This window comes from Sminthopsis crassicaudata, chromosome 5 (genome assembly GCF_048593235.1).
Source record: "Sminthopsis crassicaudata isolate SCR6 chromosome 5, ASM4859323v1, whole genome shotgun sequence".
Classification (NCBI taxonomy): domain Eukaryota; kingdom Metazoa; phylum Chordata; class Mammalia; order Dasyuromorphia; family Dasyuridae; genus Sminthopsis; species Sminthopsis crassicaudata.
This window is the reverse complement of record NC_133621.1, coordinates 34,118,765-34,142,562: the sequence shown is the minus strand read 5'-3', so window position 1 is coordinate 34,142,562 and position 23,798 is coordinate 34,118,765. Positions and strand designations below refer to the sequence as shown.

The window sequence follows — 23,798 nt, the reverse complement described above, 5'->3', positions numbered from 1 at the left end:
TGGAGTTGAGTGAGAAGAGAAGCACGGTCAGATAATCACATTGGAGCCATGTGAAACCTACACTGGAGTCCAAAGAATGGCAGATCCCCGAAATGCAGCCTCCTTTTCCATCCCCAAAAGCCCGACACCGAATCATGAAATATGCCCCTTCCCTTGGACTGGTGGAAAAATATTCTTCCATGAAGAGTATTGATCAGTCAGATGACATTTTCTTCCCACAAAACACTCAGAAGGGAAAATAAAATCAGGGCAATTCATTTTGTGGAGTTGTATGAATATGTGCTTGCTGCCTGAATGTCTTCCAAAGGCATGGCAATCAAATCACTCAAAGGCAAAGGACAAGAGGCAGATTGGCCCATTTAGGGAGTTCTAATAAAGCAACTCCAGTGATGAATCTCCCATCTCTCACATGTTTCCAACCTTGAAAACCCCCTGACGCAAAAGTAGTTTGTTAGAAAATACTGGGTTCTTTAGCAGCCACTGCAATTAAAGAGATCATGATTCTCCCATCCTCCCCACGTGGAACAATCCAGAGGTCCCTGGGAGACCACGGGAGGCAAGGGAGGAGGCTCAATCTTGGCCCCTGAGCTGTTTGTAAGGGGAATCAGAAGGGGAGACGGGGAGATTCATCTCTGTATTTATATAAGATGATTCTGTTACACGAGGTTGTAGAGGTGACAGTGACATCCTATTTGTGACATATGTTGGCTGTCTGACATTCAGTGCCCCAGGCAACTGTACAAGACTATAAATGGTACGACAGGTACCGATCTGCACTGGGAAATGCAATTTCTTCACTAAGAATTCCTATAAGAATCACAAATCTGATCCTCCCCCCTCCCCTCCCCAATTACTGTTTTATATGAAGAAAATCTGATTATTATACGCCCAAAGGATTAGCGATTGGTCATGATTACCTATGTCCCGCCTTCCTAGACTATGGGTTGTGACCCCTTGTGGGGTCTTATAACAATGTGGGGGGTCAGGAAATTATCATTTTTTATCATTAAATGTTTGATTTCTATACTTATTTTATATATTTATATACCTGAAGTCTGAGGTGATGCAAAATTTCTCAGTTGAAAATGGGTTGCCAGTGGAAAAATTTTAAGAAACTCTGATCTAGATGATGAAGCTAATTTTGAATACTTTGATAAAGAAAAGAGTTGAGTTTGGAATATGATCAGTTTTAGGAAGATTTTCTTCTAAACTCCCAGTCAGTCAACAAGCATTTATCATATCCCTACTATGTGCCAGGCACTATACTAAATAATAGATAAAATGAAAAGCCTAAATAATCCCTGCCCTCCAGGAACATATATTCATATGAGGGAAACAAGAGAGAAAGAACTAAGCACATGTGATATATACAGAGGAGATGAAAGGGAATATCAGAGGGAAGGTACTAGAGGGGAAGCCTCCTGAAAATGGTGGGAGGAGTGGAGGCTAGAAAGAAGCTTTGTGGGAATAAAGCAAAGTCAGCACGGAGATAAGGAGTCTGCAGAGGGAGTGACCTTTTGTCCCTGAAAGTAGAAGAGGCCTTTCCACCCATGGGATGTATCTGGATGGGGCAAGTCCCGACACTGACAAAAGCTTGGATTTTTTTCAGTTTTGGCAAATGCATTCCCAAAAAATCCTCTAGCCAATTAGGGTAGTCCCTTGCTAGACACATCCTGCACACACACACACACACAAATGTATATATGTATATCTTTACATATAAATAAATATATATATCGACTAGACCCATCAGTGAATAATGACAAAACCCGTCAGTAAATAAGTCAAGAGCCCCAGAAGTCCCAAGGCTTTTCAGTAGTAAGTTTGCTCCCCTACAGACCTCAGGCTTCTTCATTTAACCTTAGAAACAGAAAAGACCCTAAGTCCTTATTCCCTGCGAGAAAGGAGAGAGAGATGTGGGTGGGTAAGAAGCTGAAAGGCTACCTAGCCCGAGCCCTGATGCAGCGTGTACCTTCCCAATGGTATTCTGGGTATTTGGATGGATTTCTGCTATTTGTCATGAGGTGTCAATGAGAAAGGAAGGCCAAGGGGAAAAAAATAAGGGTTACAGTGCAATGGAAAGTGATAATTGGAGCCAAGGGTCCTGGGCTCAAATCCTGATTCTACACACTTCTGTGTGAGCTGAAGCAAGTTACTCTCTGAGAGTTGACTTATGAGGGTTGACTTAGATGAACTTCCAGATCTCACGAGGGACATTTTACCCCAAATACTCCTTACTGAATGTCTCCAGTTACCTTTCATATTCTTCTCACACACTTTTTCTGTGTATGTGGAAAACACTTTGGAAAAGTTTTCATCAATGTAAATGCGGAAGGCAGCACAGTGTAGAGAGAATCTTGGGGACATGGGTTGTTCCCATCTCAAACAACTTTATGCCCATAGGTCCATTGGGCCTCAAATTTCCTCAAGTATAAAATGATGGGTTTAGGCAAGATGACCCTGGAGGTCCCTTCCAGAATTAGATCTATGATTGGATACATTTATCTCATGAGACAGAACATAGCAAAACGGACTAAGGATTGGCCTTTGCCAACAGATGATTTGACTTCAAATTCAACCTCTGACACACACCAACTCTACAGCCATGGGCAAGAAGACAATATTTCAAGATCATAAGAGTCTAAGCAATAGATGAGCTACTAATCTACATGGTTAGAGGGATTTTCCCATAAGCCAATTTTCCTATATCAATGAAATAAAAAATATAAATAAAAATGAATCCAACCATCACCCATTTGTATTTAGAATTATTTTTAACCTTTTTCCATCAAGCTGCAAAATGCACACAAGACCATCTGAAGCAACCCTTCCATTAATCCCTGAGTCTAACTCACTTCCTGAACAGCCAAGTGCACATCTGAGAGCCACCCATCATCCCTGCTTTCAGCTGGAGGAGCAGAGATGCACTTCATTTCTAGCCTGTCCTTGCCACCCCAAGGTAGCCCTTGCTCACTACCACTCCCTTTAAGTGTGCGTGGGAGAAGAGCATTCAATGTTGTAGCCATTATTTGAAGTTTTTCCCTTCTTTGTTTTCAATCACAATGTTCCTGGAAAAAAAGCCCCAGAGGATATGTCATTATGCCCACATAACAGATATTCAGAAAACCAAGAATCGGCTTTGTGTTATTTTTAGACCCATTTTATCTGTATCACATTTAATGGTGACGTAGTTTGGTGGAGAGAGAAGGATCTGTTCATGGAGTCAGCAAGCATTTACTAAGTGCCTGTTATGTGCTCCGGAAAAAGAGATCTGAGAATCATTTGTATGAAGAAATAATGACTGAACCCATGGGAGCCTCTGATACGTGACAGAACGTATTTCTGGGCCTGACCTTAGAAATCTCTTCTTTTTCGACTGAAGGATGGTAGCTGTCCATTCAACGACCAAGTTAAAATCGGGGACCATCTACAATGTTGCTTCAAATGTTTTCACATATATTTTTGCAGAGTTCAAGTTCTCCTATGCTAAAGTGCTGGAGTAAGATATGTGATAATGTCCAGAAATCATTAAATCACAAAATTTGGCTTATAATTTGAGTTCAATTTCTTAATTTTCTGGAAAAGGAAAGGAAGCTTTAGAAAGGTTCCAACCACAGCCCGAGTCATTCTTCCTGATTCCAGATTTTAGACTCTATTCACTCCACCCAAGTCTCAAATTCCTTTTTTATTTCTTCACTCAGTTCTGTCGGTAAATTCTCTCTCACTCTCATTTATTACCTACAATGGCATTAACTATTTCGACCATCTTAAGCCGTGCAGAACAGACATTGTGCCCAGGAGAGCGAAAATAAACTGGAGAACTTATCATTATTATTGCTGTGATGATGACCCTTCCGAGCAAGGGCAAGTGTCCAGGCAGATCGCGAGCATGAAACGTAAGTGAAAATTAAGTCGCTGGACCACCCAGCCTCATCGGGAAGAGGTAAAATAATGTAACGGCTATTTATTTACGGCAATGGGTTTCGTGCTATTAATTTTTCCTGTGCTCAGGGCTGATGCGACCACCTCTGCTTCAGTTGTGCCAGACAAGCTGTGACCCCATTGCAGACCTGGGGCCCAGGAGTCTAATTTATGGCGGCATGCTGGGCGGCCAGCACACACCAAAAACAAGGTTTTTCTTTAAAAAAAAAAAAAAAAATCCACAATGAGGAAAATGCTCCATCTTAGAGAAGTGTCCTGGGTCAAGTGTGGATGTCAAAGATCACACATCTAAAATTGGGGGGGGCACTTTAGAAGTCATTGAGATTCTCCTTCTTACTTTCAAATGAGGAAACTGAACCCAAAGCTACAGATCTGGGATTCAAACTGTATTCCTCTGATTGCTAAAAAAAATAAATAAATAAATTAAAAAAAAAAAAAAAAAAAGGAAACAAAAATTTTAATTTGGGGTTGTTTTTTTTTTTTTTAATAATTGATTATGTTAGCATACTTTGCCTTCGAGTCACATAATTCTTAGATTGCAGAGAAGGAAAGACACGGCAAAAAGAGGAAAGAGACTCATTTGTTTTTTAATTCTCCTTTTCCAAATCCTTTGGATTCTTAGTCTTCCCAAATATCTTCCACATATTGAAAAGTGATAAATGCAAAGGTTTTTTCTCGCTATTGTTTTTTTTTTTCCTTTCTATTCATTCTGAAGGGTAAAGTAAATACCAAGGGCTGGCACAGCCCTTGCCCTCCGCGAGTTGCACATGCTCATGTGACATAACAGACAGGGGACTCTCCCTCCATCAGAGAACAACCTACTGACCTCTAGGAATGGCCAATCAGCCTCATCCTTCTGAGGTGGGGGGGTCAGTGGGGAGGGGGTGGCTCCACCCTTCCACTATCAGGGTGCCAGCCTCCAGCCGCTCACCAGGCAGAACAGGAGCCCCTCAGGAAGTCCGAGCACCCAGACTCCCAGGTTAGAGTGTTGAGGGAGCATGGAGAGGCCTTTTTCTGTGGGGAGGAGAGCTGGCTGTCCACGTGCCAGGAAGATGCTCCCCTGCCTCTTGTGTGGCCGGACATCCACGCCGGCACCGTGGGCTCCCTCTATCAGGCCCTGGAAACAATGAAACGGGCAGCATTTCTCACCAATGGCCAGCCAAGCCCCTCTTCTTTGCCTCGATCAAAGTAGAGTTATTTATTTTTCAGTAACAAAACAATCTCTTAGCCTAGAACTAAAAAGAGAGGAGCGCCTTGTCTCCTATTTGAGGGGGGAAAGTCGCTGTTCAAGGACTTTTCCCACAGGAGAAACACTATGGTATGGCGGGGAGAGTGATGAGCCTGGAGTCAGGAAGATCTGAATTCAAATCCTGCCTCTGACACGGAATGGCTGAGCAACCACAGCAAATCCTCTGGTCTCAATCGGCCTCCCTAGGAATTATCGGTTAAGTTACAGACTGAGATTGTGTTAATGGAGCTCCCTCCACAAGGGGCGCCGTCCCTGCCAATGAAATCCCAATGCCCTCGCCATCTGAGCATTCTCCCCTTGGGAGGAGGAGGAGAAAGTGGCAAATCAAACGGGAATCAGTCAGGTAAAATAAGGCATTGTTTATTTGGAGTTCAAAATCTTCTAATTGCTTACTGGGCACATGGGTAACCCCATGGATAGAGTACTAGAAGGAAGAAAGAAAGAAGCATTTATGTAGCACTTACTGTATGCCAGGCACTGTGCTAAATACTTTAAAATATATCTCCTCACAACAAACCTGGGAGTATGGGCTGTTACTGTTTCATTCACAGATGTGGAAACTGAGGCAGGGATTCCAGGGTTACATAGCTCGTAAATGGCTAAGAACTGATGCACTCAGGTCCAGTGCTCCCTTCCCTAGGCCACCTTCTGCCTCTGGTGCTAGACCTGGAGTAAGGAAAACCTGAATTCAAGTCACACCTCAAATACTTAATAGTTGTGTATACCTAGCCAGTCTCACCTTTATATGCCTCAGTTTCCTCATCTATAAAATGGGGATAAATAATAGCAACCACATCCCAGGGTTGTTGGAAGGATTAAGTAATATGACATTTGTTAAGTACTTTGTAAATCTTAAATCACTACATAAATACTACCACTACTACTACACTACTACTGTTACTATTATTACTATTACCACTACTGTTGCTGCTAATACTACAACTACTATTAGTAAAGTAGTAGTAGTAGTAGTACTACTACTACTACTACTACTACTACTACTACTACTACTACTACTACTATTTTTGCTACTATTACTACTCTGCTGCTGCTAATACTACAACTACCACCATCACTACTACTACTGAACCATTACTGCTGTCACTACTGCTATTACTACTAGTAAACTACTACTATTACTGCTACTGCTAATACTGCAACTACAGCTACTACTACTAGTAAACTACTACTATTAGTATTACTACTATTAGTATTACTGCTGCTGCTAATACTACAACTACTGTTAGTTCTACCATAAACTCTTACTGTTACTACTATTTTTGCTACTATTACTACTCTGCTGCTGCTAATACTACAACTACCACCATCACTACTACTACTGAACCATTACTGCTGCTACTACTCCTGCTGCTGCTGTCACTACTGCTATTACTATTAGTAAACTACTACTATTACTATTACTGCTACTGCTAATACTGCAACTATAGCTATTACTACTAGTAAACTACTACTATTAGTATTACTACTATTACCACTACTGCTGCTGCTAATACTACAACTACTGTTAGTACTACCAGTAAACTCTTACTGTTACTACTGCTACTACAACTACTGCTACTGGTACTAGTAAACTACTACTATTATTACTATTACCACTACTGCTGGCTGTTAATACTACAACTACTACTACTACTATTAGTAAACTACTACTATTATTACTACTACTGCTATTATTACTACAGCTACCATCACCACTACCACAACAACTACCCCAATTACTACTACGACTGCCATTGCTATTATTTTACTACTACCACCACTACCACCAACATGGTTTCAGTCATTTAGCCTTTTTGTCTGTTTCCTCATCTCTAACTGAAGAAACTGGGTTAAATGGCCTCAATCTGTGCTCCATATTCTGGGCATGCTAATAACCAATTACCCTGTCCCGGTCTGAATAATGGCTGGCCTGAATATTGGCCGTACTCTTAACATGAGATCTCAGTAAAAAGAAGGAAAATTGGTGCTTGGCCAAATTAAAACTTAACTGTAAACTAGATGGGGGAGGGGGGGTTGTCAGATAAAGACATTTATAAAGTTTGGGTAGACTTTACAGGAAGATACTATTTTGAATGCAAGGATCCAAAGTCAAAACCTGAAAAATCCCCTGCCCTCAAGATTATATACTATAGGGGTGGGGGAAGGGGGAATACATATAGACCAGTAAAAGCCAGACTTTTTGCTCAGGCAGAGAAGGCTCAGAACTAGGTCAGAGGAGAACATGAGCTGGAAGAGGAAGTAGACTTAAAAACTAATGTTTCCTCACTGCGGCAGGAGCTGCACTGGAGGATGGGGGGGTCCTGCCCTCCGGATAAGGAGGTGGGTAGTGCTCACAGCCTCGTGTTAAGGCTTTTATGTCTATGAATTTTTCCCAAGTCAGACACCATCTTTTTCCTGGGATCCTTATTTGGGAAATATTCTCTTAGCCCTAGAATTATCTGGTTGCTAGCCCCTCTCATCATTTTGTTCCGTTCTCACCCACAATGCCCCAACAAGTCGGTGGCTATTCGTCTGGCCCATGACATCAGGGCAGGAGCCTTTACCCCTCCCCCCCACACCCTCCACCCCCACCCCCCGGGACACAGAACTTCTCCAGAGGCAGGTCTGCTTCTTCTTAGTGACTTAACTTTCTCTGAGAGTCGCTAGCTCCCAGTCACACTAGGGAGTGACTTTCCCAGTATCACAGAGCCAGAATGGAGGATCAGGGCTTTACAGCCACCATCCAATGTCCCTGGGGATGTTATTAGGAGAGGGAATGGCACTTAGCAGGGTGCCTGGCACACAGCAGGTGCTTAATTCATGCTGAATGACTGACAACAAGCTCTGGTTCAGAGCCCCAGTAAGGATGGCAACAAGCAGGAGGGACAAAGGAATGACCTGAAGGTTCATGGAAAGATCTGTCTGAAAGCAGCCTCTAGTGTGGGATGCTGAGAAAAGGCGCGGCCAGCAGACCACCTGGGACGCCACTCTAAGGGAGACTGTTTCTTTTCTCAGGAATCCTGTGAGCACCGAAGAGTTGCCGAAGACCAGTGTCGGAGACAAGGCTGGAGCCGGGCCCTCTGACACCGGTGCCAGTCTTGGAATGCCCTCCCTCCCACTCTCTGCCTCCCGGCTTCCTTCAAGTCACAGCTAAACTTCCATTTCATTCACACAGCCCTCCCTGATCCCCTAAACGTGAGTGTCCCCCAAGGCTTCTGCCCATTTATCCCATGTGAACCTCGTGAGCCCGCAGCTGCTTGCATGCTGTCTCTGCCACTAGCAGGGGTTTCTCTGTAACCCCAACAGTTAACATAGCACCGGCACACAGGAGGTGCTTAATTAATGCTCGCTGACTGATTTTCTGTGTACAAACTTCCCAGAATGGACCGCCTCAGGAGAGAATGAATTTCACATCAATGAAATTTTTATCTTCATGTAAGAGAGGGTTGACTTCAAGGACTGAAATGGATCTTTTAGATCAAGGCAAGATTGCACCATGAACCCGTTATCCGACGAAATTTCAGTGAAATTCGAACTCTGCCCCTCGACTCTGCCCCACGCTACACAAGAGCTCTAAGCAGTCTCTTAATTGGGCTTTATCTCAGCCCTCACCACAGGTACATTAGTTCGGAAGGTTCCGTGTTGTTCAGTAAAGCTCTGCATTGTCGAAGCTGAAGCACAGTCACAAATGTGGCAAAGGGCCCGAGGCCAGAACTGGAAACACGGACCCAGGCGTTCCATTGGTCTCCTCTCCTTTTCACATGGTTTTCTCCACTAGAATATAAGTTCCCGGAGGGCAGGGACTGACTATGTCTGCTTTTTCTAGCTGTATCCCAGCATCTGGCACACAGGTTATACCGGAATAAGTGCTTAATAAATGCTTTTTCCTTCATTCATTGTGAACGTTTCCCCAATGTGGTCAATAATTAAATCTTCAACTTTAATATTGGCTGTGGAAAATATTAGTCACAGACATATCTTCATCCTTTCTAAATCTATTTCACTAACTTTTCTCCCTACTTCTCTCAACAACTAAAAAGTTTCCTTCATGGAGCCCCATTATTTTCAGTAAGATTATTTTTAAGTTAAGGATTATGGTGAATAGAGTTCAGATTGTTTATTACAGGAACATCTCCTCTCTGAAATAGGATGGCAAATCAATGATACTCCTTGGACTGGACTTCGCCAGCGTCATGGCCCAGGAAACCTCATCAGATATGAGACCCCTTCAGTGCTAATACTTCAGCCTCACCAATCCCCTCAATAACCTCTCCTTGGAGGGCAGTGCTGACAAGTCCCCTCAAGGTCACCATTTAAAGAGGGCTTCCGGCAGCCTTACTTTCCCACCAGCTGTATCCCTGGCCTAGACTCCATCATGTGGCCCATTCCCCAGTGCCTTCTCTTGCAACATCTCTTCTCCCTGCCACCACCACTTTTAGCCTCCTTTTATGTCTTATCTATTAGACAGGGGTCCTCAGACTTTTTAAATAGGGGCCAGTTCACTGTCCCTTAGACTGTGGGAGGCCGGACTAGAGTAAAAACAAAAACTCCCACTCTGTCTCCGCCCCTCAGCCCATTTGCCATAACCTGGCGGCCGCATAAACATCCTCAGTGGCCACTTTGAGGGAAGGGATTCTTTCTTAGCATAATTCCTGGAACACAGTAGGTGCTTAATAAGTGTTTACTAGCTAAAATGTAAAATTCAAGCTCTGTGATGGTCATTAGGCTTTAAAAAAATCTGTTGCCTATCATCATGACATATTCTAAATACGAATGAACATATTCATGTGCATTACTTTTATTAACGGGAAGGAAAGGAAACTTTCTGGAGTCTAGAAGACCAAATTCCTGACTCTATCCTCTCTTATGTAAGGCAATTTTTGCACCCTTTATTCAGAGGACCAGAGTTCAAATCTTGCCTCTGATACATTAGATGACTTAACCCCGTTGGGTTTCAGGTGCCTCATGAATTAAAAGAGAGGAAGGGATTAAATGTTCCCCTCGTGTTCTATCTCTGTATATAAACTTCTATAGTCCCCGACTCATATAACAGTAACCAGGTGCCTTTAAGAGTCTTAAAATCTCACTCTTGATTTTGGCCTTTCATCACTCCTCAGGAAGCTTGGAAACTAAATAAAATTATTGATGAGTGCTTAAAAGAACCTGGGGAGGGCGTTCATTTTTAATGGCTACACTCTTTCCCTCGAGTCTAAAGATAATTAATGCCTCCTGTCTGACGTTGTTTTATTAATCCAGTTTGTACAGGGCTCAGATGTAGTGGGGACTCGATAAATATTTCTCTAACTAGCGACTTTGCAAGAGTTGCCCCAACTTGAGCCCATAACTCATCCAGGACCTACGTGGGTATAAAGGCGTCCAATGTGACCGTGTTGACACAGGCCAGATGAAGTCAATGCTAACTGGCTTATTCAGTTAATCCCCTTGCCCCCAATCTGTCATCTGCTCTAGTTAATCTGTCAAAAAATTTCTTGGTTTCCCCCTTCCTTTCCAGTCCTGCCTTTTCTGCTCTAGGAGAGACCCTCATCACTCACAGCATGATTAACCAGTCTCCTTGACTCTACTTTCCATCCCATGCACGTGCCATGATCAGACACTTTCCCAAAACACCATCATCTCCAAGCTAGTCCCTTCCTTAAAATGTACTAAACTCTCTGATCTCTTTTATACCCACAACCCAATTTAAGGTCTGCCATTTAACTATGTAAACTTCACGACTTTGTCCCTCTTTTTCTTAATTTTTATAATGGGGGGAATAGAAACTCAACCTCCCAAGGCAGAGAAGATGAAATTTAAAAAGTAGATATGGAAAACTACGTGAAAAAGATTACAGGTTGAAGCTATTTGGGAAGATGAGAATGTGCAGAGTACCCTGTCTTCTTGTGAATCCTCTCAAAAAAATCATCAAAGAAATGTTGACGAGAAAGAAAATGTCCAAAATTCTCATAAGAAATGAAAAAGTTGCCAGAAAGCAATGAGAAATCCAAAGAAAAAGCCTGATATTATGAAAAGATGTTAGGGACCAAAGAGACAGACAAAAACAAAAACACCAAAAGAAACCAGAATGCAATACTGGAATGATCTCAACGGCTACATCAAAAAGAGCAAAAGCAATTTCTTAAGAACCAACTAATGGGTAATATACACACAAATAATGAAAGGAGAAATGAAAATAAGTAGAAAAACATAGAATTATGGAACCAGGGTTCAGCTAAGCCATGGAGGAAGATGACAAGAACACTGAACAGTCTGTGTTGAGAGAAAATGTAAATATGCCAGTGGAAAGCAGTGAAGAATTTATACAGAATTTATATTACCCTGCCTCAGCGGCAGAAGGCACTCCCTGACGCACCGACCAACAGTTATACCAACAATAAACGTTTTCAGAACAATTAAGGGACCCTTGTTGCTTTTTTAAAAACTAATTAAAAAGGCTCCAAATAGGTCACGAATCACGTCTTGCATAAACAAGGAGAAAAAAAAAACATTCTCTGGATACATTTTTCCATTCCCAATGGTTTATCCTTAATGTTCTCCCTTTGGTCTATAAACTCAAGAAAAACATATCAAATAAGAAAAATCCTGGGACCCTCCCAGAGTTGAAATGACATCACGAATGACCTACAGATAAGCATTTCATTCCATTTCCCAGTCCCCAGTGGCCTCTTCTACACCTCCTCCTCATACTTGCTTTCTTGCCTGACTACTGAGAAACAGTAGGAGGATTCTGCCCTCTCCCCAGCTCAATAATAATCAATACTAATATTAAAAATAAATAACAGAGGCCCAGTGGGTCAGGACTCGGATGCTTAACACTAACTAGCTGTGTGACTGGGCAAGTCACTCAGCCCCGACTGTCTTGCAAAAGCAATAAATCAAAGAATGAATGAATGAACCAAATAATTCGGGGCTGGGAAAAGCTCGTTTCCCATCCTACTGGAGCCTGACTTTCTGAGGGACGTGAGGCAGTCACGAACTTGGCTAGTTTCCTGATCTCTAGAATAACGGGGTCGGGACCAGAAGCGCCTCACGTCCCTTCCAGTGTAGAAGTCCACGGGTATATGTCTTGGAGTGACATCCTGGGGAGACCCTGGACCAGTGCAGGCCTTGGAAAGGCTTCCCGCAGGAAAAGCAAGGCTGTATCTGGAGGCGTGAGGGGGCTTTTGAGGGGTACTGCTGTCAGGGGGGACACACGTGAAGCCAGGATGAGTCCATCCACAGGGGAGGGGATGCTGGGAGCGGGGAGGAGCGGGGGATGAGGCAGAGAGGAAACAGGAAGGGTATTCTCAGGAGAAAGGCCGGTCAGGCACTTCCTGTGGGCAGGGAGACAAGCTGAGTCAGGGGGGTCAGTGGTCACGGGGAAAGCAGTTTCAACCAGAATGCAAATGGATGGACCCAGTCACCTCTTCCTGACCACTAGCTGCAAATAGGAGCTGAGGGAGGTCAGTTTTAGCCAGAATGCAAAGGGATAAACCTGGTCACTTCCCTCTGACCACCAGCTGGGTGAGAGCTGAGGGAGGTCAGTGGTCATGGGGAAAGCAGTGGTCACCTCCTCCTGACCACCAGCTGCCGATGGGAGCTGGAGAGGGGACGCTTTTCACCCCCCACCTTTTTTGTTGGGACGACAGAAAGCTAATCCAAGAGCGGGGGCCATCTGGCGAGCCCAGCGGGGGATGTTCCTAGCTGGGTGGGGTCTGCTTCCCTCTTATTTTGATTTTGCGAGGTTTGAGAATGTTCCAGACCACTATACTGAAGGTCTATTCACTGACACTTTTATTGCCATTGCCTGAAAATCAGACAAACGCCCCGTCCCACCCCCGCAGCAGATCATTGTGGGTCACTTGCAGCAAGTCTCTCCCGGACTCAGTTTCCTCATCTCTAAAATGGGGGTCAGGCTTGGGTTCCTTCCAACTCTGACTACGAATCTAGGCCCAGCACGATGAAATGTTTACTAAATATCAAATAATATGTTAAGAGCAAGCTCTTTTTTGAAAAACCAGCTCTATTAGAAAGTGTTTATGCCCATTTGTTTCCAAGGTTTCCTGTGAAAAATCAGCTAAAGTAATTGTTTCCTGTGAGGTTCGCCATAATAGGGTCACTTAAGACGCAGAAATGTGTAAAAATTAACAGGAGTAGAAAGGCAGTGGAAAACATATTATAGAGAGAGTATTAAGAGGCTATGGGCGACTAGGTGGTGTGGTCCGCAGTGCTGGGACATGAGTTCAAATCCAGCCTCTGATACGAACCATGTGACCCTGGGAAACTCATTTCATCCTCTTTGCCTCAGTTTCCCCATCTGTAAAATGAGCTGGAAAAGGAAATGACAAAGCACTCCCGTATCTTTGCAAAGGAAACCCAAAATGGGGTCATGGGGAGTCAGACACAATTGAAAAATGAGCAACCACAACAATAAAATTGTTTAAAGAGTATTATGACCAATAGTCTTAATTAATAGTGGTCAATCTTGACCACTGCTTATAACTGCTATTTCCTCTCTCTGTGACTCAGTCTCCTCATCTGTTCAATGAAAAAGGTTACAGTCCTCAGACTACAGAAGGGAAGACTTCTCCGGGGGCACAGAGCTGTCTTAAGGGGCCGTCACCTGAAAAGACGCATGACTGACTAGACGGGGCACAACCTTAAACACAAAATTAAGCTTTCTGAGTCAACTTCCCAAAACTCTGAGCTCTCCCACAGTGGAGCGGCCATCCCAGAGAAGCCTGGAGGGCCCCTCCTCGGAGGTTCCTCACAGGGACAGCTAAGCCCCGGCTCTGCTCTAACGCTCCACGATCCCAGAATCCCCTAGAAACCCCATCTCTGTGGCTCTGCAATGCTGGGTCTTTTCTCCCCTTTTCACATAAAGGCAGAAAGCCATGGGAAGGAGCATGGGAAAGAACAGCCCCTCCCTACGGTTGTGGAGTACGGGACTGCTGGCGGTTCTCAGCAAAGCCCCGAGCTCTCCCTTAATAAGGGAAAGGCCAGGTTGTACCCTCAGGCAGCTGGGGCTGCACACCTGGCCCGGCCGGGCCCACTCTCGTTCGTGGGCTCCCTGCCACTAAACCGTACGCTCGAGTCTCTTCAGATGGGGAAGGAGAGGAAGGGGGAGAATAAAGAATGGCTCCTCCAGGTGGATCCCAGGACATCTGACAAAGCTCGGGAAAGAAGAAGGTTTGGCTTTGCTTTAATAGGATAAATACGGAACAAATGGTTTTCTCAAATGGACCCTTCATCTGCCCTTTCCTTCACCTCCCTGATTTTTCAATTTGGAGTAGGGCTCAAGCGTCTCCCTTGGGTGACAGTTAGCAAAGCCTGGAGGCGGAACATCTCAGCCCTGCCTCAAAAATTTATACCTCCAGGTAATGCAGCAGCCCTCAAGCCAGGAGGACCTGAGCTCAAATACTCAATAATTCCTACCTGCCTCAGTTTCCCCACCTGTAAATGGGGATCATCATAGCATCTCCCTCCCAGGATTGTTCTGAAGCTCAAAAGGGATAATATTTTTAAGTACATAAAGTGCTGTACAAATAAATGACAGTTATTGCTATAATTGTCTCCTTCCACTTGTTTCACAGGTGAGGAAGCTGAGGCTCAGCCTGTGTAAGTGGGTAAATTGATCCAGGGCTCAACAACCTCTGTTTGCCTCTCATTTCAAGGGCAGATGCGAGAAAATTAGGCTTGTACTACCCTAGGTGGCTAAGGCGGAGGCCCTCCCGACGCCGGGTTCTTCCCGATTGGGTGGCGCCCGCCTGGTTCCTTCAGGTACTCACTGGGGCATCTGGGCCCCGCACGGTCCCCGGCCGCTGGTCTCAGCCTGCTTGGGGCCCGTTCCAGGACCGGCAGCTCCACACAGACCAGCCCTCCTTCCTCATGGAAACAGCCAGATGCTGGCTTTGTCACTGGCTTATCACCCCTTGGTTTTAAGAACTCAGTGCCTTTCTAAAATTAGAGCCGCTTCCTTACAGTACAGCAGGGATGTTTAAACATACATCCTCGCTTCAGACTCCCGGGGAGGGGGCTGCATGTGATTTCTCCGCAGCAGCCGCCAAAACGGAGCACGATTTCTGACGCCCACTTCCACTGTGTCTAGCACGTCTACCACCATGGAGTCGCTCACCACGGGGATGCTGAGCCTCCGGACTAGGGGCAAAGGGAGGCACAGGGGGAATCCTACATCCTCCTCGGTACCTTCCCAAGAGTCAGTTTCTATCTGTAAAATGGACACGAATGGTTTAGGGGCGCTGACCCTGTATGGGACTTCCCGAGTCTGGATGGGTCTCTGTCTCTGGATGGATTGCCTTTCGTGAGTACCAAGTAAAACTTTTTAAATGTTGAGGAAGAGTAAAGGAAGAATGTGAAAGGCAGACTATGTACTCAGAGTCCTGATGTGAGACAGAAGGTAAGCCCCTTGAGGGCAGGTCTGACCCCCAGAGCCTGGGAGGCCATGGGTGTGGTACCTCCTGGGTTAGGACATGACTTAATGCACATCAACTGCTTTTCTGGGGCCTAAATAGTCTCGCAGAGTTGTCTGGAGCCCTGAAAAGTTAGATATCTTGTACAGGATCCATATACATATCGAAAATCAGGGCTCAAACCCATATTGTTTCTTTCTACCGTGCTACTTTGCCCAGCACATAATTGGTGCTTTCTAAGTAAATTCCGATTGACTTTTGGAGTCGGATACGACTTTCTTATACAGAAAGGGTAAATTCAGGGCCATCAACATTAAAGGGGTAGATGGGAAGGAAGAGAATGGAGGGTCGAAGGGGTGGTTTGGGGGTCTACCCACACTCAGGCTTTTCCACGAGAAGAAAACAGCTGAAAAACAGCTGAAGGATCAGCCTCCAAAAGAGCATTAAGAAAATTCTCTAACAGAATTCAGGGACAAACAAACAAAGGAAGAGAAATCATAAATGACACTCACTTCCAGGACGGTCCATTGTTCCACAACAATGGCATCGTAGCCCTGTATGGTTTTGTTCTCTACTGTGGAAACATCTTCAAAGATGAATACTCCATCTGTCAGGCCGTGTAAGGAATCTGCGCGGGGGGAGAAAAAGAAAAGTATTTCTGTAAACTGCGTGGCAGAAGCCGTAGAAGCGGCAGAATTTTCGCTGCATCCATTAATAATCTCAATCAGACCATCTTTTCAGCGTGTTAATTAAGGAAAGCACACACTGCCATAGAGTCTAGCCCCATCAGAATGAATGAGACTAATTTATCTTGCAGTTTTGAATAATATCCTTGATTTTATGAGCCAAAATTTCATTGTTAGCAATCACCACTTGATTTCACGCGCTTACCTCCCATCTCAGAGTACAACCTCAGGATGGGCGGGGGGAGAGGAGAGAAATCCAACCGGGGGAAAACTCAAGTCACTGAAAGGCAACAGTTTTAAAATGGGGTTTGGGGAAGGGGGTTCCCCCCACTGTTCTGGATGGAGGCACGCGGAACAAAACAAAACCCTTTTCAGAAACGGTCCCCTCACCCATGTCAGCGCTTGGGGAAGGAAGTGAGGGGAGGGGACAGGCTAACGTAGCCATGGAAGCAAACAGATAAAGCTTCCCTGTGCCAAGAGCTGAAGTTGGTTGTGTTCCATGTTTGTGTTACTAAAAGGTCAGATAACAATGAAGCTCAAAGATCCCCATGAAAATGCTTTCTCCAGGCCTTCTAAGTGAGACCCCTGAGAAAGCGAGCCTACCTGGTAACCCCACGGACCCCCAAGTAGGATGAAGCAAGGGGTTAAGTTAAAGACCACGTCCTTCCCCTACCCCAAAATCTTCAACAGCACCCCGAAGAGGAGCCAAAGCAAAGAGGGAAAAAGATAAACGTCTGGTGGGCCCGTGGGAAAGCAGGCACATTTATTCCCTATTTGTGGGTGGAGACATGAATTAGTATGGTCATTCTGGGAAGCAACAGACCCCCTTTAAATCCAATGACACTCAAAGAATCCTAAACCCTCAAAGAGACCAAAGGAGGAAGGAAAGGACCACAGGGATCTATAGTACGATGCATTCGCAGTACTACAGATATCTGTAGTGTAACGGGGTCCTGTAGCTATTTCTAGCATTACCAGAAAATATTGACAATAATTGATTTTATAAATAAAATATTTACTACAAAAATTTTTGCGAGGGTTCTCACTGCAGTGTACTGGAAAGCCCAATGTTCTCACCTCGACCTCTTGGCTTCCCCCCCCATCTCCTTCAGGAAGCCTTTTGGGGAGTTGTTCCCCGCCCCCTCCAGTGTTTCCCTCTAAAATGACCTTCCACGTCCATGACATATTTCCTTTCCTTTTTTTAAAAAAATTAATTAATTTATTTATTTTTTAATTTTATAATTATAAAAAAATTTTTTGACAGTATATACGCATGAGTAATTTTTTTTTATAACATTATCCCTTGTATTCATTTTTCCAAATTTTCCTCTCCCTCCCTTCACTCCCTCCCCCCCGATGACAGGCAATCCCATACATTTTACATGTGTTACAGTATAACCTAGAAACAATATATGTGTGTAAATACCATTTTCTTGTTGCACAGTAAGTATTAGATTCCAAAGGTATAAGTAACCTGGGTAGATAGACAGTCGTGCTAACAATTTACATTCACTTCCCAGTGTTCCTTCTCTGGGTGTAGTTGCCTCTGTCCATCATTGATCAACTGGAAGTGAGTTGGATCTTCTTTATGTTGAAGATTTCCACTTCCATCAGAATACATCCTCATACAGTATTGTTGTTGAAGTGTACAGTGATCTTCTGGTTCTGCTCATTTCACTCAGCATCAGTTCATGTAAGCATGGCATATTTCCTAAATCATCCCTGTAATCTGCACACTGTCCTCCCCATTACAACGGGGCTCCCTGTGGGCCATCTTCTACCTTTCTTTGTGCCCCCCAGCACGGGTGTTTAATAAATGCTTATTTTCCACAATCGTCCTCCAGGCCTCAGTAGGGACTCATTGCTCCCCACGTGTTCCTTGCCTCTGTTCTTGCTTCCTTTCTTCACTTCCATCAATCCACTCTCGGCTTCCCTCTGAAAAGATGCGCGCATTTAGTTCCTTCCACCTCCCCTGGAAATGTCCTTCTCTCTTGTTCCTTCAATAAATACTTCTCTCTCTCATTGGACTTTGTACCTCCTGCTGTTATTCTGTGTACAAAGGTTGTAGACCACTTGGAGTCTGCTAAGAGAGGCCAGCCCTCACAACCTCCCCATTTTACAGATGGACAAACCGAGGCCCCTCTAGTCCAATGAATTCCAGGAAAAAAACGCCCTCCACCAATGCAGATCCATACCTACTTAGCGGCTAACAAACTGAAAATATCACCTGAGCTACGGTCTGGTTCGTAATAACTTGTCCAAACCATTTGTGGACGCCAAGGCTCAGCCCCACTCTGGCGCTTCACTGGGATGCGTACGTGTCTCTGGGTTCTCAGAGCGGGGCTCCCACAAAGGTAAAGCTTTAGCGAGGGAGACATGATGTCTTTAACATCTGTATTCTGGGAGGAGCCAAATTTCAGAGACTCATCAGCAGAGAACTGAGCACCAAGAACAATTTCTTTTGGACAAGGGCGATTCAAGGCAAGTCAACAATTATTAAGCACCTCTTGTATGCCATGCATTTTGCTAGGTCCTGCTTTTTGTGACCCTGCTTTCTTCTGAACTTCCTCCGATTTTTCCTCATTTCCTTTATAGAAGCATCATCTTTGTCTTCCTCCCACACGTGGATGTTTTATTCTGTGGACATCTCCATCTGAGCAGCATCGTAGCCTCAATGTGTCCAAAACAGAATTCATTGTATTATGATTATTATTATACATATATTATTATACATATATTATTATACACATCTTCCAAGCCTCCCTCTGTCTGTCACCGTCCTTCCAGTCCCAAAGGCTGCGGCCTTAGATTTATCCTCATAAATTTTCTACCCCATCTAACCCCCATAAGTCAGTTCATGATCAAGGCTTGGGAAGTCACTATTATCTGAACGAAGGGTTAGCTAACGACGGGGGCCCAAATCTGGCCTGGGAATTCTTTTTGTACGGTCTGTGAGCAAGGAATGATTTTTACTTTATTTTAAGTTGTAAAAAATAATCATTCCGAGCTCATCACCATATAAAAACAGGCTGGCAGCTGGATTCCCAGCTGCTGGAGGAAATTATAGTTGTTTCAGATTTTTGCAGAGCTGTCCTTTGGATGAAGAAATGGACTTCTATTCCTTTTGGCTCCACAGAGAAGAGCAAAGGGAAAGAGCAGCTACTACATGCAAGTACTATGCACTTTCACAAATATTACTTCCCTTGATCCTTCACAACAACTCCGGGAGGTGGATGTTCTATTTTACGGTTAAGGGAACCGAGGTAGACGGAAGTTAGGGATCCCCACCCCAGGCGACCTCTAGGAATGTCTGGATGACTTTTTCCATTTGCAGAGGAGGATTCCTGTGGGGTGCAGGTCAGACCCCTTCCAAACTCTCCAATTCTGTGTCTCTGCGAGCGTCATCTCAGACACTTTTTCCAAATTCAGTGTCAGGTACTCGGCAGATATTAAATAAATAGTTAATTAGGGTAACAAGGATGAGCTAGACTATTCTGGATTTAGGAATTAGAGGCTAAATCACTCATGAGCCACTAGATGCAGTAGACCAAAATGGTGGAGAGACAGGGACAGAGACAGACAGACAGACCGACCCAGTATGTGCTAATAAGGGGGACCCTTCTAAAAAATGGGGGAAGCAGCTGTGATTCACCTGCCGTGATGGCAAAGGCGGTGATGAGCATTGGGTTAACATTATATTATACAGGTACAGGTGGCGCATTATACCTGTTCTGGGGATAATAGGCAGACTTTGTAGGATTCTCTTACAAAAGACATTAACAGTATGAACTCCTTCAGTGTTTTGGGGGGAACATATTGGTAATATGATTGTAACACATACTGGTCAGGTATACATAGGTGAATGTGTTCATGAGAGACTGAAAGGAGAAAGATTACTGTCTATTTCCTAATTTGAAATCTTAGAGAAACACTGAAGATTGGGGTGGTGCAATCTGCTTCATTTCAACCTGAAAGTTCAAACGATGCCCCTCGGGCGTCTCAAAGACAGCCGTCAGAATCTCCACTACGCTTTCCCGTTTTTGTCAAGGGCACCTCCATTTTCTCCAAGCCTTCGATCTTAACCTTCACCCTACCTACCCAAGGAGCTGCCCTCGACCCTGCTGCTTCCTCCTCCACAACATCGCTGACCTAGGAGCCGTCTCCATGCACACAGCCACCGCCTTAACTCAGACCTTAATCCCAAATTACTAGTACAGTCTCCTATCTGAATTCTCTACCGCAATCTCTCCCTCCCACCCGCAGCCAAAAGGGTTTCCCTTAAGTGGAGGACCAGCCATATCATCTCTCTACTCAGTAAATTAGGGTGACTCCCTATTGTTTCTTGGACCAAAGAGAAACTCCTCTTTGGGGGCTAACAACCTGGTTCCAACCTAACTAGAAAGCTATTAGAAAGCTAATAACCGGAAAGTTATTAACCCCCTTCCCTCACTCTCCATTGTGAACAAACTGGTCTTCACTCACATGGCCTCCCATCCCTTTTCCATCAAGCCAATGGGCAGACCAACTCCCCATTCCCTGAGATACTCCTTCCTCAAGATAACAAGATTTCCAGGATTGGCCAGGGGTCAGAAAAAGGCTCTCCAGTCCCCAGCCCCACCCAACCCTCCCCACCCAAATAGCCCCTAGTTGGCTTATATTGTCCTAAGGGCTTGTTTGGCAGAGAGGTGGTGACAGAGCCTAGAGTTAAATCCATCCTCCGACACTTCCTAGCTGCGTGACCCTGAGCAAGTCACTTCACCCTGTCTGCCTCAGTTTCCTCATCTGTTAAGTGAGCTGGAGAAAGTAAATGGCCAACCCCTCCTGTATCCCTGCCAAGAAAAACGCCAATGGGGGTCACTAAGAGTCAGACAGGACTTCACAACAACAAGGGCCTGGAAGGAAAGGAAGGGAGCGGTGCTTTTCCTTCAATTCCCTCAAGGATATATTCTGAGTGCAGAATGCTGACTCACCCATCCAATTCCTCCATATGAAGGCATTTCAGAATGAGACCCGCTGATGAAGCCCAAGAGAGGGGCGGCTGGGCTTTAAGAGCCCCTCCCGGCTGTCCTCTTCCATCTTGTTTTCTCCTTACCTTCACAAGTGAGATAACCTCATTTTAATGAGCCTCTATTTATATTTGTCCATCAGCAGGCCTATATCTTGAAGAGGGAAAGCTCAAAGCAGAGAAGGCTCAATCACCCTCCATCTACAGAAAACGTTCCATTATCACTGCATTTTTTATTAAGGTAAAGATGCTTCCCTACTGGGTACCAGAAGCCATTTGCCCCGTTATTGTATAAATATTTGATGGCCTTCTTTTTGGCAAAATGCCACCTGGCCTTTTTGAGCCAAGGATTTACAAGAAGGGTGTCAGGAAAGGAGATTTCCCATTTTAACCCGAGAGGTGTGGTCTGCAAGGGGAAGGCTCTCCCTTTTGTAGCCCCGGCAATATTCAGTCTTTCCATCTCCAGAGCTAATGGTGGGGCGGGCCTCGGTGCTATTGTGCTTCTAAGAGCCACGTGAGCTCTTTGATATGTGGTCAATGCACTAAGGCTTTTGTAGATATAAATGTGTGCTGGGTTTTGTTGTTGCTTTTTAATATCACTCCCTCTTTAATGAATTCAGGTCACCAGAAATGTTTACACAGGGGGCTAAAGACAGAATGGATTTCCTTAATTCTCAGGAAGCCTCCTTGCCATCCTTTCCTCCATCCTTCGTGATTGAGTTGATGACAATACAGAGCCGTAATCCGGCTGCACCCTGATTACAGGGACGACACAAACCAAACCAAGTGCAAAATAGTTGTCATATCAACTCGTAATTTCCTTGCAAATGTAATCACCGTTCAACTGATTCCTGAGAATGGGACCAGGTTGCCTGCCAATTACTCGCTAACAGCTAACAGCTCAGGCATTACCGAGGAGGTAAAGAAAAAGCCAAATCCCACCTACTTCTGCCTCTCTATTTCTCAGTACCTTTTCTTCTTTACCTTAGGCTTTCTAATCCCAGAATCTTTAGTCTCCCACATTAAGATTCTTAAGGGCAGGGGAAGTGGCTTTTTTTTCCCTTTGTTGTTTTCTTCCTTCCTTTTCTTTTTTCTTTCTTTCCTTCCTTCTTTCATTCTTTTGTTCCTTCTTGCCTTTTGTTCTTTTTTCTCTTTCCCTTTCTTTCTTTTTCCCCTTTTTCATCCTTTTTTTCTTAATCTTCCTTTCCTTTCTATCTCCCCTCCTTCCTTCTTTCTCTTTCCTTTCCTTCCTTCTCTTTTCTTCATTTTCATTCTTTTGTTCTTTCCTTCCTTCTTTCTCCTTTTTCTTTATTTTCTCTTTTCTTTCCCTTTTTCTTTCATCTTTTTTCTTAGTCTTCCTTTTCTTTCTATCTCCCCTTCCTTCCTTTTTTCTCTCTTCCTTTTCTTTCTCTTTCCTTTCCTTTCTTCTTTTTTCTTTCTTTTCTTTTTTCATTCTTTCCTTCCCTTTCCTTTCTATTTTCTCTTTTCTTTCTCTTTTTCTTTCATCCCTTTTCTTAGACTTCCTTTCCTTTCTATCTCTCGCCTTCCCTCCTTTCTTCTTTTTCTCTTCTCTCCTTTCCTAGCTCCTCCCACACTGCTAGCATTTTCCTACTGATTACTATCTATCTATCTATCTATCTATCTATCTATCTATCTATCTTTTTATATCCTCCCATCATCCATCCATCTGCCATCTACTGAGTTAGGGCCATCTTCAGTCATCCTGACCTATACTTTACCATTGCAACATGGCTCTGGAGGAGAAAGTGAGGCAGCTGACCTTGCCCAGCTCTCCCTCACTCAAATCCAATTCACTTGCATGTCATGGCACCACCTCCCTGATGTCATGGTCTTCTTGAAGAATGAAGGACAAACAAACAACCACAACAACCACTTATCCATCCATTATCTCTTTTATATCCTCCATCCGTCCCTTTATTTTATCTATTATCACCTATCCATCCATCTACCCTGTCTACTATAATTCATCCTCCCATCTAGCCTATCTTTCTAATCTATCTGCTTCATCTATCCATCCATCCATCTATCCATCTATTCTGTCTGCCTATGTATGCCTTTTTTTTTTCTTTCTATCTAACATTTTCATGAGAGTGAGCTCCTTGAGGGCAGGAACTAGCCTTTCTTTGCATCCCCCAGCACTAACACGGTTCCTGACACATAGTGAGCCCTTATCCACAGCTTACTGACAGACTGATAGATCTCTGGAATATACAATGATTCTTATGGGCTTTATTTTGGGGAGCATGAATGTGAGATAAAGACTCAAAAATTATGTTTCTCTGGACTACCAACAGCTTTCAGACACATTTCTAGCTGTTCCAGGTTGATTCACAGGGACACTAATTATCTCATTAGGAACCATCTCACAACTGGAGTGTGAGTTACATGAACATATTATGATTAATTTTTCTTTTCTTTTTTTTTTTTTTTCAAATTTGGGGAAAGGACATTCTGTACATTATTATTCT

General features: G+C 44.1%; 1 protein-coding gene across 2 annotated transcripts in view; it reads right to left on the bottom strand.

Annotated features, from left to right (window-relative positions):
- Positions 1–23,798, bottom strand: part of RFTN1 (raftlin, lipid raft linker 1) — a 175,668-nt gene that overhangs the window by 19,500 nt on the left and 132,370 nt on the right. For both annotated transcript variants that reach the window (XM_074270108.1, XM_074270107.1), the window contains exon 7: positions 16,131–16,246. In XM_074270108.1, the coding sequence (XP_074126209.1) occupies positions 16,131–16,246 (116 nt within the window). The remainder of the gene's footprint in view (positions 1–16,130; positions 16,247–23,798) is intronic.